Source organism: Mauremys mutica, unplaced genomic scaffold (assembly GCF_020497125.1).
Source record: "Mauremys mutica isolate MM-2020 ecotype Southern unplaced genomic scaffold, ASM2049712v1 Super-Scaffold_100621, whole genome shotgun sequence".
In the NCBI taxonomy this organism is placed as follows: Eukaryota; Metazoa; Chordata; order Testudines; family Geoemydidae; genus Mauremys; species Mauremys mutica.
In genome coordinates, this window is record NW_025423351.1 from 6,425 (window position 1) to 23,835 (window position 17,411).

General features: G+C 52.1%; 1 protein-coding gene across 6 annotated transcripts; it reads left to right on the forward strand.

Annotated features, from left to right (window-relative positions):
- Nucleotides 1-1,108: 1,108 nt before the first annotated feature.
- On the forward strand, nucleotides 1,109-16,605 carry LOC123361398 (butyrophilin subfamily 3 member A2-like). Of its 6 annotated transcripts, none has more exons than XM_045001419.1 (9): nucleotides 1,109-1,174; nucleotides 4,339-4,455; nucleotides 5,938-6,285; nucleotides 9,179-9,460; nucleotides 11,321-11,428; nucleotides 14,338-14,370; nucleotides 14,967-14,999; nucleotides 15,105-15,137; nucleotides 16,347-16,605. In XM_045001419.1, the coding sequence occupies exons 3-9, from the start codon at nucleotides 6,120-6,122 to the stop codon at nucleotides 16,349-16,351; spliced, it is 660 nt and encodes a 219-aa protein (XP_044857354.1). In that variant the 5' UTR covers nucleotides 1,109-1,174; nucleotides 4,339-4,455; nucleotides 5,938-6,119; the 3' UTR covers nucleotides 16,352-16,605. The 6 variants fall into 6 exon arrangements, with proteins under 6 accessions (XP_044857354.1, XP_044857350.1, XP_044857353.1 ...); XM_045001415.1 differs by having other exon boundaries at nucleotides 16,517-16,605; XM_045001418.1 differs by having other exon boundaries at nucleotides 5,938-6,216; nucleotides 16,517-16,605.
- Nucleotides 16,606-17,411: the final 806 nt, after the last annotated feature.

Below are 17,411 nucleotides of genomic sequence, written 5' to 3' on the forward strand. Positions count from 1 at the left end.
CCCTGGGGGGGGGCAGCGCCCGCGGGGGGCTCGGAGCTGCTGCCCCCGCAGGAGCCCAGCGCCCCCCGGGCCCAGCCAGGCTCTGCCCTGGGGCCCCGCGGGGGGTGCCGGGGGGAGGGGCCCGGCCCCACTGGGGTCCCTGCGTGGGGCTGGGGGGGGGAGACGGTGCTGTGAGTGGGGGGAAGGGGCGGGTGGGAAATGGTGCAGCCCGGACATGGCTGGGGGGGGGGGGGCAGGTGACCCCCGAGGAGCGGGGAGAGAAAGGGGGGGGCTGAGATCCCCTCGGATTTACCGCTGCCCCCTCCCGTGGGGACCCCCCTCCCCCCCCGTCCTGCCCCCTTTCTCCCTAGAGAGCCATGAGCAGCGCCCAGGGGGACCCCCCCTCCCCCAACCCCTGAGAAGTTCCCTGTCTCCCCCCCCCCCGATTGTGCCCCATTTTCTCTCCCCTTCGCCAATGGCCAGTTCAGGTCTCAGGTTTGGGGGGTTTCCCCCATTTCCACCTGCAGGGATTTGTCCTTGTGCGGGTGGGAAATGGTTCCCCCGAGTGATTTAGGAGATGGGCAGAGGGTGAATGGGCAGAGGCTGGGGGGGCCCTGAGACAGGGACACCTCTGGGCTGGGCTGGGGGGGCCACTCTCTGCTGGCAACGGGGCCTGGGAAGGGCCAGGAAGGGGAGGGAGGATCAAGGGCCCCACCCCGCCCCAGACTGCCCAGCCCCACGTTTCCCAGTCCCAGCTACTCCCTCCCCATCACCTGCTAGTCATATTCCCAGACCCCACTGCCAGCCCCTCCCCACAGCCAGCGACTTTCTGACTCCAGCCCCACTCCTTTTCCCTGTGAGTGTGAGGCAAGAAGAATCCATCCCATTCTGTTGTTGATTCAATATCCTTGTATAATCCCCTCCAATTTCCCCTCCTTTCTCTTGAATGGTGACATAAAATCTCCCCACATGATGCTTGTCCCTTATATTGGCAAATATTTAGTTTGTGCCCCATTTTCTCCTCAGTTCTGAAATACTGATATCAAATTCTCAAAAATCTTCCCCCTTTTCTCTCCAGGTGTGTGACTGAGATTGGGGCTCTTATCGTACTGAGTGTGGCCCTGTTCTGCCAGATGCTGCAGAGACCCCAACTGAGATCTGGGCCCTGTTCTGCCAGGCACCGAAGAGACCCCAGGTGAGATCAGACCCCACTGTTGTGCCAGGTAAAACTGAGACCTGGACCACGGCCCCCCTTGTGCCAGGCAGCACATGACTGCGGTCCAAACCGCTGCCTCCATTGTGCTGGGCACTTCAGAGATCCTGCTGAGTCTGGCATTGCACTGACCCTAATGAAGATCACACCCCACCACTGTACTGGGCACTGCACAGAACCTGACAGAGATCCTGGCCCCACGTTTTGCCAGATACTGCAGGGGCCCTAAACAAAATCAGGGATCCTGTAATGCCGGGAGTTGCAGAGCCCCTGACTGAGCTCAGGCTCCCCTGTTGGTCAGGACTCTGCACACTGACCAAGATCAGGGTCCCCATTGTAACAGGTGTTGAACAGACACCAAGGGTATCTTTACCCTGCCATTAAAAACCCCCAGCTGGCCCATGCCAGGTGACTCAGGCTCACAGGGCTCAGGCGAAGGGGCTGTTTAATTGCAGTGTAGATGTCTGGGCTCGGGCTGGGGCCAGGCTGTAGGACCCTGCGAGGTGGGAGGGTGCCAGACCTTGGGCTGCAGCCCCAGCCGGAACATGGACACCACAATTAAACTGCCCCACAGCCTGAGCCGTGTGAGCCCAAGTCAGCGGGCACGGGCCAGCCGCCGGTGTCTAACAAGTTTGCATGGAGAATTTGGGGCAAAACTGGGAACTGAACCCAGATTGTTTGAATTCTTGCCTCTCCCCTTAACCCCAGGCCCAGCGTGTGTGTGTGCAGCGTTGTTTTGGTCTGTGTTTGCCTTGCATTGTCTTCCAAGGGAGGCTGTGGAATTTCCTTCACTGGAGGTTTTTAAGACCTGGTTAGAGATACACCAGTCTGGGAATGTCTAGGGATACTTGGTGCTGCCTCAGCACAGGGGGCTGGAGGAGACGACCTCTCAAGATCCCTTCTAGGCCTACACTGAAATAATTCTCTTTTGTGCTGTGTCCTGTTCTACGCTGAGCTGTTGTGCATGGTGCCATTTGGAACTGTGATCGCACCATGTTGTGTAGCAGTTTTATGGTGCATTGTTTTACCTCAGCATGTTTGGTGCCTGTGCTGTGCTGGTTTGAGATGAGCTCTTTTTTTTTTTTTCATTGTGTAATATTGTCCTAGGGTGTGTTAGTTTGCATCGTGTTTTCTTTTCCTCTGTATTGTCATTTTATGCTGTGGCTTTTGTTGTTTATTTTTTCTTTTTTTTTTTTCTGAGTTTCCTGACATTATGTTGTGGTGGGTTTTACTCTGGATGTTGTGTTTTGTACATATATATCGCATGGCATCCTAGAAATGTAGTGCTGGACAGAACCTCAAGATGTCATCAAGTCCAGCTGTCTCTGCCGAGGCAGGACCAAGTATATGTAGATTGTCTCTAGCAGAGCTTTGTCCTACGTGTTCTTAAAAACTTCCAGGGAAAGAGACTCCCCAGCCCCCCTTGTAAGACTATTCGAGAGCTGACCTGCCTTAGCTCTGGGGACACCCACACAGATTGTAGTGGTGAGCAGCTCTGGAGAGAGGAGACCCCGGTGAGTGGGCAGCTGGGGAAAGAGACTAAAGTTGGGAGGAGAAACATTGACGTGTCCAAGGTCACCCAGGCTGTCTGTGACCGAGCTCGAAATAGGTTCTAGTGCCACCGTACTACTGTTTTGGGCACTGAAGGTCTCTGCCACCTTGGTGTTTTAGGCACTGGTGCAAACCCTTAGTGTAGACAGAAGTTACACTAGTGCACTCTGATTGGTACTGGTGCACCATGTCCCAGTTTGAAGGTTTGAGGTGGTGGAGGCGGGGGGAAGTGACCTCACAGAGGCCTGGGGCTGTGGGAACAGTGCAGCTGGGAAGGGAGGGGCAGCAGTGAGTGCTGGAGGTATGAGCCAGGAGCGCAGCCCCACGGGGCTGGACACTGACTTCTCCTGACCCAGGGGACACCCCCCCAGCGAGGTGGTTTGTCCATGGATGCACAGGCTGTCTTGGCAGGGCAGCTCAGCTGCAGTTCCTGCACACCTCTTCCTGCAGCCTAATACAGTGTGTTCGGGGGCCTTTCCAAGCTGCCGGTGACGGGGCTCTGGAGTTAACAGGGTCTGTTCCTGGCTCTGTCACAGACCTGTTCAGTGACCGTGGGGAAGTCACAGCCCCTCTCTCTGTAACGCTGTCTCCAGTGACTGGAGAGCACGAGCACCAGCCTCGGGCAGACTGGTAAGAAGCAGGGAACAAACCCCAAATTGGGTGTGAGGTCTGTATGGAGATTTCACCAACCAAGTATCCAGTGTAAACGCTTCAGGCACTGTACCAGCATTAACATGGAGTCACAGACAGTCCCCTTGGGTGATCCCATATATTTTACCACGCAGGTGAGCTCACCTTTGTGACAGATGGTCCTTTCCACCAGGCGTTCTCAAAGCACATACACTAAGGAACTGCCTGACCCCTGGTGTGCTGGCCACTGCTTCCCGCAGCTCCCGTTGGCCAGGAATGGTGAACCGCGGCCATTGGGAGCTGCAGGTGGCCATGCCTGCGGATGGTCAATGTAAACAAACTGTCTCGTGGCCCGCTAGCGGATTACTCTGACGGGCCGCAAGCCAAAGGTTGCCGACCCCTGCTCTAGCTGATGTTACATTGATGAGTGTGACCAGGACGCAGAGAAGGAGCTTGTTCAGAAAGCCAAAGGGTGATGTTATTCACTGGAATGCCCCCCACTGCCCCGAGGTAGCGAGATCCCCAGAATACCCTCACCTGGGACAGATGTTGCTGGGAGATGGAGCTGCTTTCCCCAAAGCAATAAGTGGCCTAAGCTCAAGAGCTTTGCCTGCACTGGCTTGTTTTCCTTAATACCTCCCTTCTTATTTATTCATTCACTGGGATTACGGTAACACCTAAATGCCCAAACCAAGATGGGGGCCCCATTGTACTGGGCCCTGGACACACCAATAGTGAGAGACCATCTCTGCCCTGGAGAGCTTCGTACAATCTAAACAGACCAGACAGCAGCTCGGGGGTTTTAGCTCAGAGCCGGGCCAGACGAGGACTGTAGGGAAAATCCCTTCCCTTTGGCTGTATGTTAGGCAGCAGTGAGGCCTGTTACCTCCTCCCTGCAGCTCCATGGCACTGTCACTGCATCACACTTACCCGCCATCTGGTTTGTTATTTCTCCTGTTCCCCAGATCCAGCTATGATGATGGGGAAGGTTCCCTCCTTCTCCCCCGGCTCCACAGTGAGCTCCGCTCTGCCCGGCTACGTCGCTCTCTGCCTCGCTCTACAGGTGCAGAGGCTGGTGTCAGGTAGGAGCTCCGGCCTCCTCGCTGGGTTTGCTGCTGGTCTATTGCTGGTTATTAACATCACTGCCTTGTCTTGCAAACCACGTCTGCTCACCCCGCCTGGTGTCTCATGCTCTTTACACAAATGGAGACACTGCAGGGCACAGCTGGGTCCCTAAAAACCATGGTTGCTACACCTCTGCTCAATCTTCTCAGGCCTCTGGCTGGTTTCTGGCAGCTATAAATACACAGAACTGCCTCCTGCACTTTCCGATCTGCCTCGTCCTCCCTCTCCATTATCTCTACGTTTACCCGTAGAGTGACCGCCTGTGTAGCGATGATCTTTACACTTTGCAAGCCCTTACACCGGGGGTCTCAAATATGCAGCCCATGGGCTGCCCACGGCCTGCGAGATTATTTTCTGTGGCCTGCGAGCTCCTTGCGGCCCCCCCACCGTCCCCCAGCGTTTACCTAGAGCGGCTCCAGCCCTGTGTGCACCAGGGGCAGGGCACCTGCCCTGCCCCTGCACTGCTCCAGGAAGCAGATGGAACCTGGGGGAGGAGAGGCGCAGGCAGGTGCGTGTGGATGTTGCTTCAGGCACCGCCCCCAGCAGCTCCCATCGGCCGCGGTTCCCCGTTCCCGGCCAATGGGAGATGCTGGGGCGGTGCCTGAAGCAACAGTAACACGCACTCCCCTGTGCCCCTGCTCCCCCACGTTCCAGCTGCTTCCCGGAGCGGAGCAGGGCAGGAGCAGGCAGGCAGGGAGCCTGCCCTGAGTGAGTGCCAGGCCAGAGCCCGCCCCCCCAAACTCCTCCTGCAGTCGAACCCCCTGCCCCAACCCCCTGCCACACCCCTCCTGTACCCCAACCCACTGTCCTGAGCCCCTGCCGCACCCCTCATCCCTCCTGCACCCCACACCCCAACTCCCTACCCTGAGCTCCTGCCATACCCTACACCCCTCCTGCACCCTCTGGGGGCAGGCAGAGGGTGGAGTTGGGGTGGGGATTTTGGGGAAGAGGTTGGAATGGGGGCAGGGAAGGGGTGGGAAGAGGCAGGGCTTCAGGGAAGGGGTGGAATGGGGGCGGGGCCGAGGGCGGCAGGGGGGAGGTGTCAGTGATGCGGCCCTTGGGCAAATGTACTAGTCCTCAGGTGGCCCTCGTCATTTGAGTTTGAGACCCCTGGCTTACACCATCCCTACAGCAGCTGGGACGGTCCCTGCGCTGCAGCAGCAGGAAAAGGCCTTGGCGTATCAGAGAATCAGGCCCCCCATACCATTATCCCCAGGGTGTCCATGAGAAGTGTTGAGCCATAGTCAGAGATCATACAAGTAATGCATAAAATTCACATACGAGCTCTGCCCTCGTACACGTGTGTAGGGCACTGCGTGGGTACGTCATGCATTCTAATACATGATGCTCTCTCTTACTGTGGGTCTTACTGCTGAATTAACACACCACTCAGCTCCTCTTTGATTTAATTGACTTTTTATCCCTGACACATTTCACAGCACAGTTCACAGTGACTGGACCTGATCGTCCAATCACAGCATCTGTCGGTGGGGAGGCCGTCCTGCCCTGCCACCTCTCCCCCAGGATGAGTGCTAAGAGCATGGAGGTGAGATGGATCTGATCCCAGCACTCTGCAGTTGTGCACCTGTACCAAGATGGGCAGGATCGGTATGAAAATCAGATGTTGGACTATCAAGGAAGGACAGAGCTGCTGAAAGATGACATCACCAATGGAAGTGTTTCCTTGAGAATACGTGATATCCAACCTTCTGACGAGGGCCAGTACACTTTTTTATTTCAATCACTTACCTTCTTTCAAGGCACCTCAGTGCTCCTGCAGGTGGAAGGTTAGTAACTTGTTTCACTGCTGTTTTTACTTCAGAAAGGATAATAAATAGAGAGCTCTTGGGAGACGGTGCTTGTGGTTTCTCTGCCGGCCAATGCTCTGAATTCTCTTTTGACTTCCCGTAATTTCCCAGTAGAGTCAGTGTCTGCTCTCAGGACACATTGAAGGGCTTGCTGGAATGCTCTGTACGCTGAGGCTGCTTCTAAACTTTGCTTTGCAAGTGAAGGTTATGGAAGAGTTCAGCCTTCATGCATGTCAATTAGGTGGTTCACAACTACTCCACATGAATCCTCTTGTATGCAGCTGCTGCACCAAGCCTGTTTATAGCATCGTTAAAAGGAAAACTGATTCCCTTACTCCTGCTCACACTATCAGCCTCCTGGGTTATGTAGCAGCTTATCCCTGGTCCTTAGAGAAAATGAAGGATCTGCACATATGACAGAACAGCAATCAATGAGAGGCAGTGGGGCCAAATGGACTGAATGCCACCTCTGATCAATTCCAACATTTTAGGGAATTTTCTCAGCATCAAAGGCCAGAATCCTGTTGATCTTGGGGACAATCAGAAAACAAAAATGGGGGGAAATGGGGCCATATGGAGCTGCTATCTGTTGATGGCACCATTAACACCTTGAAGCATAACAGCCCTACTCATCCTGCCAACAGAGTTTATCATGTTGACACCTCCAGTGATAGAAGAGAAATAATTGTTCTCCCTCCATGGGGTGGATACTCAGCCAGCAGGGACAGCCAGAGGGGGTGGAGAGGTCATTCCTTCCTTTCTCCTTCCCAAAGTCCTGCCTCCTCAACACCTGCTCCAGTCAGGGGAGAGAGGGCACCAGCCATCCACCCTACCTTTCCAATCTATGGGGGAGAAGAGACACCCGGAAACCATGGCATGATGGGAAGGATGGGGACCCCAGTGTGGAGGACATGGAAATAGGACAGTAAACAGAGCCACTGGCACGGGGGAAAGGGACAGCATTGGGGGAAGTGGGAATGGGGGTGTGCACACAGAACCCCTGGTATGGGGGAGATTGCGGGGAGTTGCAGGGAGTCCCTGAAATAGAGAGGGATAGGACAGTGACTTGTGGGGGGAATGGAGGTATGCAAGGAGCCCCTCATGCGTGCGATGCACTCAGCCTACACAAGATACAAAGTGTGTGACACACTAGTTATGCTGGAAGTTTGATCTCTGGACACTTGCAAAGGGGCTTGAAGTTGTGGTTGGGCTAATCAGTTGGCAGAGGCTTAATTTGTCCCCTATCTGGTTTTCCAATTTTCCCCTAAGTCAAGTGCCCAGTGAGACCTAGAACAGTCCCTGCACTTTCGGAATCGACTAGGTACAGCGTTCAAAAGGTGTCACATTACAAACACAGACAGAAAAACAGAGAGATGCCACTGAGTTGTGGAAGTAGAGCAAGAACTGACAGGGATTTGTAGGGGATCTTAATGCAAGACAGTCTCTGTTAGCAAGAGTCAGACTAACTGTAACCCTAATAACACGAGATTTTTAGAAGCGAGGATTGTGTGAGGCGAATGGGAAGGAACTGTGTGAGAAGTTGTTGTGACCTTGTGTAAATAAGATAGAATGTGGATTAGAGTCAAAATAAGTGATAAAAATATGTTATCAGGCTGACCTATGTATAAACAAAATGCAGCTGGTGCTTATTATTGTCTGTAACAAAAGGTATAAATGCTGGAACTGTTTACCTGTGGAGAGACCTGCCTAGGAGGGGGAAACCCTGCATCCTAGCGCACTCCCTCCCTCTATGCAATTGCTCGAGAAATAAAGTATCTGACTTTGCTGCACCCAACCAGAGAGTGAAAACTGAGTTTTTCTCCAACAGCATTCACAAACTCGGCCCATCAATTTGAATCCACACCTTTGTGATGTCAGTGCAAGTCTATGTGTGTGTCATTTCAGATTAACAATGTCCCATTTCACAACTGATTTAAATGAAATAAAAATGGGACACAAAATAAGAGTGTTACACACTGACTTGCACTGAAAGAACCAAAGATGTGAGTTGAAGTTGGTTTCGTTTTGCTGGTGCCAGCCTGTGAGTAGACTCGCCCTGAGACTCAAATACTCTCATTAACACAAGATGGATTGAGAATGCAGAGCATCAATCATATTAAAACAAAAAGAAATGGTCTCTATAACCAATCTAGTCTGACACTACAGAGCTCTTCCAGGCCTAATCCAAAGCGCAGATTGTTAATGTGAGGCGTTACACTCTGGATCAGGCCTTGAGAGTGGATAGAACAATACCACACATATGGGGTGCCCAACCTGAGCCTGAGAAGGAGCCAGAGTTTACCAATGTACATTGCCAAAGAATCACTGTAATACGTCAGCAGCCCCCCATCAGCTCCCACCCCCTGCTCCCAGCACCTCCCACCCATGGGAAGCCACACTAATAAGCACTCCCACACACACACACCTCCCGATCAGCTGTTTCATGGCGTGCAGGAGGTTCTGGGAGGGAGGGGGAGGAGCGAGGGCATGGCAGGCTCAAGGGAGGGGTGGAGTGGAGGCAGGGCCTGTGGCAGAGCCAGCGATTGAGCAGTGGGCACCCCCGGCACATTGGAAAGTTGGCGCCTGGAGCTCCAGCCCCGGTGTCGGTGCCTATATAAGGAGCCGCATATTAACTTCTGAAAAGCCACATGGGGCTCCGGAGCCACAGGTTGGCCACCCCGTCCTACATCATCTCCTCCTTACTTCGGTCAGTGCTGTTCACATCTTCCAGGTGTCCCAGAAATTCCTAGTTTACAAGAATCAATGCCTCCCCCCCTTCCCAAAGGGGTGTTCTTGAAGATACTGTCATGAAACATTTGGCTCATAACACAATATTGTAGATTTAACATCAGTTCATTGCATTCCCCTCTAGGTTTGGGCTCTGGCCCTGACATCTCTGTGGAGGGACATCAGGACGGAGGGATCAAGGTGGTGTGTCGTTCATCCAGATGGTACCCACAGCCCGAGGCTCAGTGGAGAGATCTTCAGGGACAGTTCTTACCATCAGCCTCTGAAAACATATCCCGAGCAGCTGGTGGCCTGTTTCAAACAGAGATTGCCATTGTTATAACAGAAGAGTCCAACCAGAAAGTGTCCTGCTGTGTTAGGAACCCGCGTGTCAACCAGGAGAGAGAGTCAGCAATTTACATAGCAGGTCAGTGCCGCACATGGACAGACTGAGACACTGCAGATGTTAGTGGGGAGCACTTACTAGAGTGTCTCCTAGTAGTGAGGTCTTGAGCATCCTCAACTCTCTCTGGATATACCTGGTGACTCAAAATAGTTCTATATAACGTTTGTGGGCTATCCAGACTGACATGTAAAAGCTACCTCGGGTTAACTGACAGTTTACTCCAGGTAAAAAACTCTAGTGTAGACAAACCCTTGACTTCAATAGTAGCTGAGGGTGTTTAGCCAGAAAAGCTGAGCAACCAGCAATCTCCTTTCTTCTCAGTGGGGCTGCAGAGGGAATTCTCCTGTGTTCCCAATGGGAGTTGCTGGTTGTTGAGTATTTTTGACAAAATCTAGCCACTGAAGTCATTTTTCCTGAACAGTGAAAAAGGGCCCCGGTCAGGATCTCAGCATTGCTGCTTAGACTGCACCTGAAAAGATCACAACAGTGGAATGGCTGCACTATGGATCCCCTGCTGCAGTTCAAACCCTGGCAAAACTCCCATTGCCTTAAAGAGTTAGAACTGAGGGCTCAAACTGTAACTTGTATTGAATTGCACAAAAGTCAGGAAATGCAGAACTCCACAGGCAGCATGACCCGGACCTCCCCTGTGCACATACGGCGGTTTTTGGCTCATTTCATGAGCCTGATCCTGCATTCATTGTACAATGAAATTGATAGGGAGATTTGCTAGGCATAAACAATCAAGCCTATAACGTGTAAATACAAAATGTTACCTAAATCCAGCTTAACATTTTAGAAAAACAGTTCAGGCTTTTTGTACTATTTCCTAGCTAATAACTATTATTATAGAACCAATATTTTGTCACTGTAATAATAATTTTGCATTTGTAAAGCACTATTCATCTTCCATCTCAAAGGGCTGTAACATTTCCCTGTGGCATGCCCAGTGCATCAGTTTCACAGAGTCACCTTTGACTCCCTTCCTGGTCTTCCTTGAGGGCATCCAGTTAAGGTTTCCAGCTCCCAGCTGTCATCTCTCATAGGAAGATACCTGCATCTCTCTCCTTCCAGCCTGGGGGCTTTGACTTGCAGTCCCCTCTGCACCTCACTGTGATTCCCCCAGCAGGTCTGCTCAGTCTCCAGCACCAGTGTAAAGAAGGTGCTGTCCATTTGTTCACCCAGGAAGAAAGCCCTGACCCCTGAGTCTGTTTTAACTGCCTTTTATTCCAAAAGTCTCACTTTGTCCCCCCAACTTCCTGGAAACAGGTAAAACCCGTCCCTCCTCCTATTCCCCAGAAGGTCAAGCTTCAAGGACTGGGGAATTTGCATAGCCACTGTTGTGGAATATTGTATTAATCACCCCCTAGTGATTCTAGATTCTGTAGGAAACCCCTGCCCCCAGTGAGCAAGGAACACACTGTATATCTACACTGCAATGTAAACCCACCCTCAGACTCCGGCTTTGTTGTTATTAAAATCCCTGCATGGTTGAGCTTCCCTGAGCACAGGAGAATGTGGAGCATCAGTAACTGGTTACAGCATTCTGATCTTGAGGGCCCGTCTGCACTGGTTGCAGCCCTGACATCCAGTAGAGAAGCCTAGGGGCTGCTCTAAGTTACACCAGTGGCAGATGGGTGTAGTGGAGCTCTGCCATGCCCCGTGCCTGCCACTAATATCCCCATTCTTATTAATTAACCATGTTTGGTAACCAGATTAGCACTCAGAATTTCATTGGCTTAATAATAAAACTCAAAGAAGCCACATTTCATGTTGTATTTCCCTGTGAGATTCTTTTAACCAGTCACAGTGTCACCATTTTCTCAATGTCCTGTCTTCATTCTACATGTGTTTGTTCCTAAATCAATATTTCTCCTGCAGATCTCTTTTTTCCACGGGTCTCTCCCTGGGTGGTGGCTCTGGCAGTGATCCTGGCTCTTGTCATTGTCCTGGCCATCTGCTGCATCTGGACACAACGCAGAGCAAAAGGTAAAGGAACAAGAAGGGAGAATGCAGTGCGCTAGGGGAAAGATTTGCATCAGCCGTTCCTGGGCAGTCGTCATCCACAGCCAATTATCTCCAGCTGCGAGGATTGCTGGTGCATGCATCAGTGTCATCCCAAGTGGGATTTCTGAAAATGTGTCTCCAGTACTTCTTTCTGATGACATGGAACCACACACTGGGTCCAATGCAAAATTAGGCAGCGTTCCTGGAACACCTTTGTATGGCCCTAGCGGAAAGGTAAGTACAAGCAGCATGCTGAAGCCACTCTGGTCTGATTCCACATGGCCAAAGTCTCAGCGTGCACATGCATTCACGTCATTAGCTCTGTCAGTGGCGTCTGGCCAGAAACAATAGCATGACCATATGGAATCAGACCAGGGGTCTATCCAAGCCAGGGTCCTGTCTCTGACTGTGGCAAGCATCAGCTGCTTCAAAAGGAAGGTGCAAGAACTCCAGAATAACCAGAGAGCAAAGATTCTCTTGTAGGCAATGGCAGTAGGGTAAAGAAAAAGCTGAAGTCTTTCTCCTAGTCCTCCATTAGCTCAGAAGGTCCTTTGGACTTGATAGACATTCAAGGAATCTCCATTGCACCTTGAAGCAGGAAGTCCATCTTCAGATGGACTTGGATGACCTACAGGTAACAGCATGGGCATTGGAGGAGAAGTGCACATCTGCAGGGAGTCTCCAGACAGAACTCAACTAGGGAATTTCACTCACTGATCTCATTGTGTCACATTTCAGAAATGGGGGCGGGGGGGAAGAGAATGCTCTCTGCGGCATGTTCTGTTTCTTTGTGATGTGCCCAGTACAATGGGGCCTCATCTCGGGATGCTGCCACATTACAAATACGAAAGACCACGATGTTCTAGTAATCTCAGCTACACTAGTGTTCTTCCAGGGTGATTATAGGGGTCCTAGCACCACAGAGAAGTGGGTAACAGCCTTAATGGGGATGTGTAGGCAGGCATATTGGACTCACCAGCTGAGTATCATCAGGTGTTAGGATTCCTCATACTGGCCAGATGAGACAAGCCTGGGGCTAGCTTTTCTAGCTGCCATTACCTCAAAGACAGCTCTTGTAGTTAGTGCCTCTAGCCGTACAAGAGCCACACGACTGTTTTCGTGACGAAAACTCTTTCTGCCCAGGCGAAGTTTTTCTCCCATTGTTCCTTGGAAACAGTTTCCCCGTCACTTCATTTTAGCCATTAGTCATAGTTCATTGCATGCCATCCAAAATCCCAGGACCTTGCAGCCTCAAAGTTCTTGCAGCAAGATGTTTAAAAGTTTGCACCTTTTGGCATCTGGGAAGCCATTCTCAGAAGGAATCAAGGCTCCCTCGACAAGGTCCCTAGATGTATTACAAGAAGTGACTGAGCATCATCTGAGGAAGATTTGCAAAAGAGGTTTCTGTTCTTCTGCAGAAGCATCCTTTGATCAGGGGCGGCTCTCGTAATTTCACCGCCCCAAGCATGGCGGCACGCTGTGGGGGGCGCTCTGCCGGTCGCCGGTCCCGTGGCTCCGGTGGACCTCCTGCAGACGTGCCTGCGGAGGGTCTGCTGGTCTCGCGGCTCCGGTGGATCTCCCGCAGGCATGACTGCGAATGCTCCACCGAAGCCGCGGGACCAGCGGACCCTCTGCAGGGACGCCTGCGGGAGGTCCACCGGAGCCGCCTGTCGCCCTCCCGGCGACCGGCAGAGCACCCCCCTGTGGCTTGCCACCCCGAGCACGCGCTTGGCATGCTGGGGCCTGGAGCCGCCCCTGCCTTTGATAGGAAGGTGTTAATGTATTGGTTCCCACATAATTCCTTAAATGAAACAGCCTTTGCTGGGGAGTGGGTGGAGAGATTCCATTTCTGCCAATTATTCTACTGCAATAATATTACATTTGTGTTTTATACTCCCTCACCCCCATCTTCTGCGATTCTGTACTTCCCATTAGTGATGAATGAGGAGAGAAGCTGTGCAGCAGAATGAGAAAATTCTTACCTGGTAATTTTTTTTTCTGTTCTCAGCATCTCTTCTCATTCATCCCACCCTGCTAGTCTGGTAAATGACTGGAACACAGCGTGTAACAAGCTGATTTTTTTCTCTCCAGGGAGCTGTAGACATATAATTGCCTTAGGGTTAGAGAACAGAATTCCAGGTTGTCTCTCTAGTTCCTGGAGTGTTTCTGCAGCTTTGCAAGAATTCTTGTGGTGGACTGAGCTGAAGGGTGGGGCTTAGTCGAGGAGCCTCCAGCAACAACACTGGTCCCCTCTGAAGGCCTCACCCAATAGAAATGGAGGAGGAGGGAAGCTGCTAACAGGGAAATGTCTCACCTGACACGTTTCTCTCATTTCCAGCTGTGTTTGGATCCGAGGGCTGGATCCACCCCTTTCTGAGCTAGGGCACCCACCATCTGCCCCAGCCCTACGGGGAGCTGTTTCCCAGGTATCACTAGGGCCAGGGGGCAGGCGCCAGCCACAAGGCCAGGAGCTGGGCTTGGATGAAGCCAACCAGATCCCATCCCTTATCCAGCCCCATTACCATTGCTCACTTCCTGTCCCTGGCCCCACAGTCAGGAGGTGGGGGGAACTGTGGCCGTTCAGGGGATGGGCACAGAGGGGACAGAGACCTTCTCTACCCCACTCCCACAGCAGCCAGATCTGACAGGAGTGTGATGGGGTCTGGGCAGTGTGGATGGCCCCTCGGGGAGACACGCAGAGCAATCCCTAGACATGCTAGTCAGTGGGGCCCGGGCAGTAGGGATGCTGAGTGAAGGAACATCAAGACGGATCTGTCTGTGGGTTCTGTTTGACTGCCTGCCTCACTAGCATAAATTACATGAATAGCAGGAACTGCACCATAAACACAACAAGGTGAAATCTCACCTCTTTTTTTTCCCCCTCCCCGTAGAGACCCTGCAAACTCATATGAAGAATCAGAAGGGTAAGTGTCTGGACCCACTACATTACCTGAGAGTAGGGTCATCTCAGGGTCATCTCAGACAGAGCAGGGCGAAATCTCACCTGTATTAACTGAGGCCTGGTCTACACTACCGGGGGGGTGGGAGGGGCGAACAAAGGTACGCGCGTAGCTGAAGTCGAAGTACCTTAGTTCGGGCTACTCACCCGTCCAGACGCCGCGGGACCGAACTCCGTGGCTCCCAGGTCGACTCCGCCACCGTCGTTTGCAGTGGTGGAGTTCCGGAGTCGACCGCAGCGCTTCCGGAGTTCGAACTATCGCATCTAGATCAGACGCGATAGTTCGAACTCCGAGAAGTCGAACTCTCCGCGTCGACCCGCGCGGTGAGTATAGACCTGCCCTAAGTACTGGAACAATTTACCAAGGGTTGTTTGGGGGTGGATTTTCCATAATTGGTAGTTTATAAATCAAGACTGGATTTTTTTCTGTAAGAGCGGCCATCAGAATTATTTTGGGGATGTTCTCTGGCCTGTGTTATGCAGGAGGTCAGAGCAGATGATCACAATGGTCCCTTCTGGCCGTAGAACTTAAATATCACCTCTGCCCTTTTATCCCTCTAGGGATTCTGCTAACTGAAATGGAGCGTGAGAATGGTGAGTGTCTGGGCCAGTTACATTAGCTGGGGCGAGTGGGGGGGGGTGTCACCATCATAAATATGGCAGGGTGAAATCTCACATATCCCCCTTTCCTCCCCCTAGAGAGACTGCAATCTGAACTGGCGAAACAGAAAGGTCAGTGTCTGTGATCCACAAAACCCCACTTGGCTGACGCCTAATCCTGTAGGCATCTAAACTCACTCAGGGCATAAACCCGAGCTCTAAAAGTTCTCCTGTTGTCTAAGTTTCTGTCTCTGGGCATGCATGCTGCTGTCTCAGTCTAGGCATCTGAGCACCTACCTCCCACCTGAATCTCAGCATGATCCACAAACCAGGGGAAGATGGGTGGAGGAGTGTCTCTCTCACCTATGGGACCTGATATGGTAGTGGTGGGAGTAGAGGAGGACCTCCCTTATAATCTTTAACCCAACAGTTAGGGGACCCACCAGGGTTGTGGGAGACTTTGGGTCAAGTCCCACCTCTGCCTGATGAGAAGGGATTTGGACAGGGATCTGCCACCTCTCGGATGAGTGCCTTAGCCACTAGGCAATGGGATATTGTGACACGGGGCTCCCTCTAGCCCTTTTGCTGAAGTTATTAAACTTAATTAACTATTAAATGGGAATCACTATAATCCTCTCTCCCCCTGACCATTTTGTGTGGAGTTACACCTTTAGTACTGAGCAGCAGGAAGTCGACCTAAGTTACGGTACTTCAGTTACGTAAGTTATTGTAACTTCAGTTAACTTACAGCGGTGTCTACACCAGGCTATGTCGACGGGAGATACTCTCCCTGCTGACTTACCTTCTGCATCTCACAGAGGTGGAGTATAGACGGGAGAGCACTCTGCCATCGATTTCGCAGGTCATCACCAGACCCACTAAATCAGCGCTTAGCTGGAAGTATAGACAAGCCTAAAGGCATGTGCCATACTGTCTTGCATGGAACAACGTAGGCACCTAAGCCACCTGACTGCAGGAGAGGGGTTCCCAGCTTTGGGTCACCAGCAGTGAGGGCTTCTCCCTCCAGCCCAAGGCACCAAACCCCTGAGAAAGGCAAATGCCCCCGTTATTGGCATCTCCCATTGGCTGTCTTTGGCATCTGCCTACCTTGTGTGCTGGCTTTTGTGGATCCCATTCGAATGGGCCATCTCTTGCCATTCAGTGTATAGGGAGCCTTGACACACCTTTGGGGTTACCCAAGGTGTCTGGGGTCAATGATGACCACCTGCTTACAGTGGGAGCCTTGTCTGTGCCCACCAGAGGAAACGCTCCCACAGCTTCTGGCAACACCGGCACTCCGCTCTGGGCTCCGCAAGCCCCACCCTCTCTCTCTCTCTGCAGACTAGCAACTTACACACCCCAATTTGATACACTGAATTGCCCAGTCCCTTGTCTTCTGGACACCTGCAATGCACCAGTCCACTGCCTCCGTGGAAGCAGGGCACCCCAGTTAACTGGCTTCACCTCAGTTCAAGGCACTTAGAGTAAAACCAAACACGTTTATTTTACAGATCTTGAGATAAAGATTCAAATAAAAGCAAGCAAAAGGATTATAATATGGAGATATACCTCTCTCATAAAACTGGAAGGATGTTGAAAGGTCAGTGAGTTTATTCCCCTGCCTTCCCAGCAGGACCAAGTACTGTCCCTAACAGATTTTTTGCCCCAGATCCCTAAATGGCCCCCTTATGGATTGAACTCACAGTTGTGGATTTAGCAGGATGTGCAAACCCCTGAGCTATCCTTCCCCCTCTTATGATTTTCAAACATAAGGTGACAGGTAAAAGCAAAATATAAAATGCACTCTTATACCCTGTACGTCTTAAAGTACTTTCCTGTCCAACAAGGTATGTTTCACTCAGTGGTCGATCCAAACAGCACTTATCCAATCCAAAGAGTCTGGATCCACCTTTCATGAGACACTCCTGCTAGCAGAGTCTCTCTTCCATAATGGGGAATATCTTGTGCGCTTTCCTCTCCTCTTATACAATCCTAAACTATTGTCTTTTCATACTCAGGGTGTTTCATTAACTTCAGCTCAACTCTGATGGTCCCCAGTCAGAGTCTTCTCTTGGGGTCCGTTTGTCTTTGTAAATGCTCATGCCCGCATCTGCCCCAGGGTGTAAACATAGGGATGGCCTGGGTCCAGGGATGTCAGCAGGGCTGGTGCAACCATTTAGGCAACCTAAGCGGTTGCCTAGGGCACCGGCATTTGGGGGGCGCCATTTTCTTCGGCAGCGGCCATGGTGGCCGGATCTTCGGCCCGCTGGTCGCCACCGGCATTTAGGCGGAAGGAGCTGGGGCAGGGGAGCGCGGGGAGGGCCGCCTGCAGCAAGTAAGGGGGGGGGGGGAAGCACACAAGGGAACTCTCCGCCCCAGCTCACCCCTGTCCCACCTCCTCCCCGA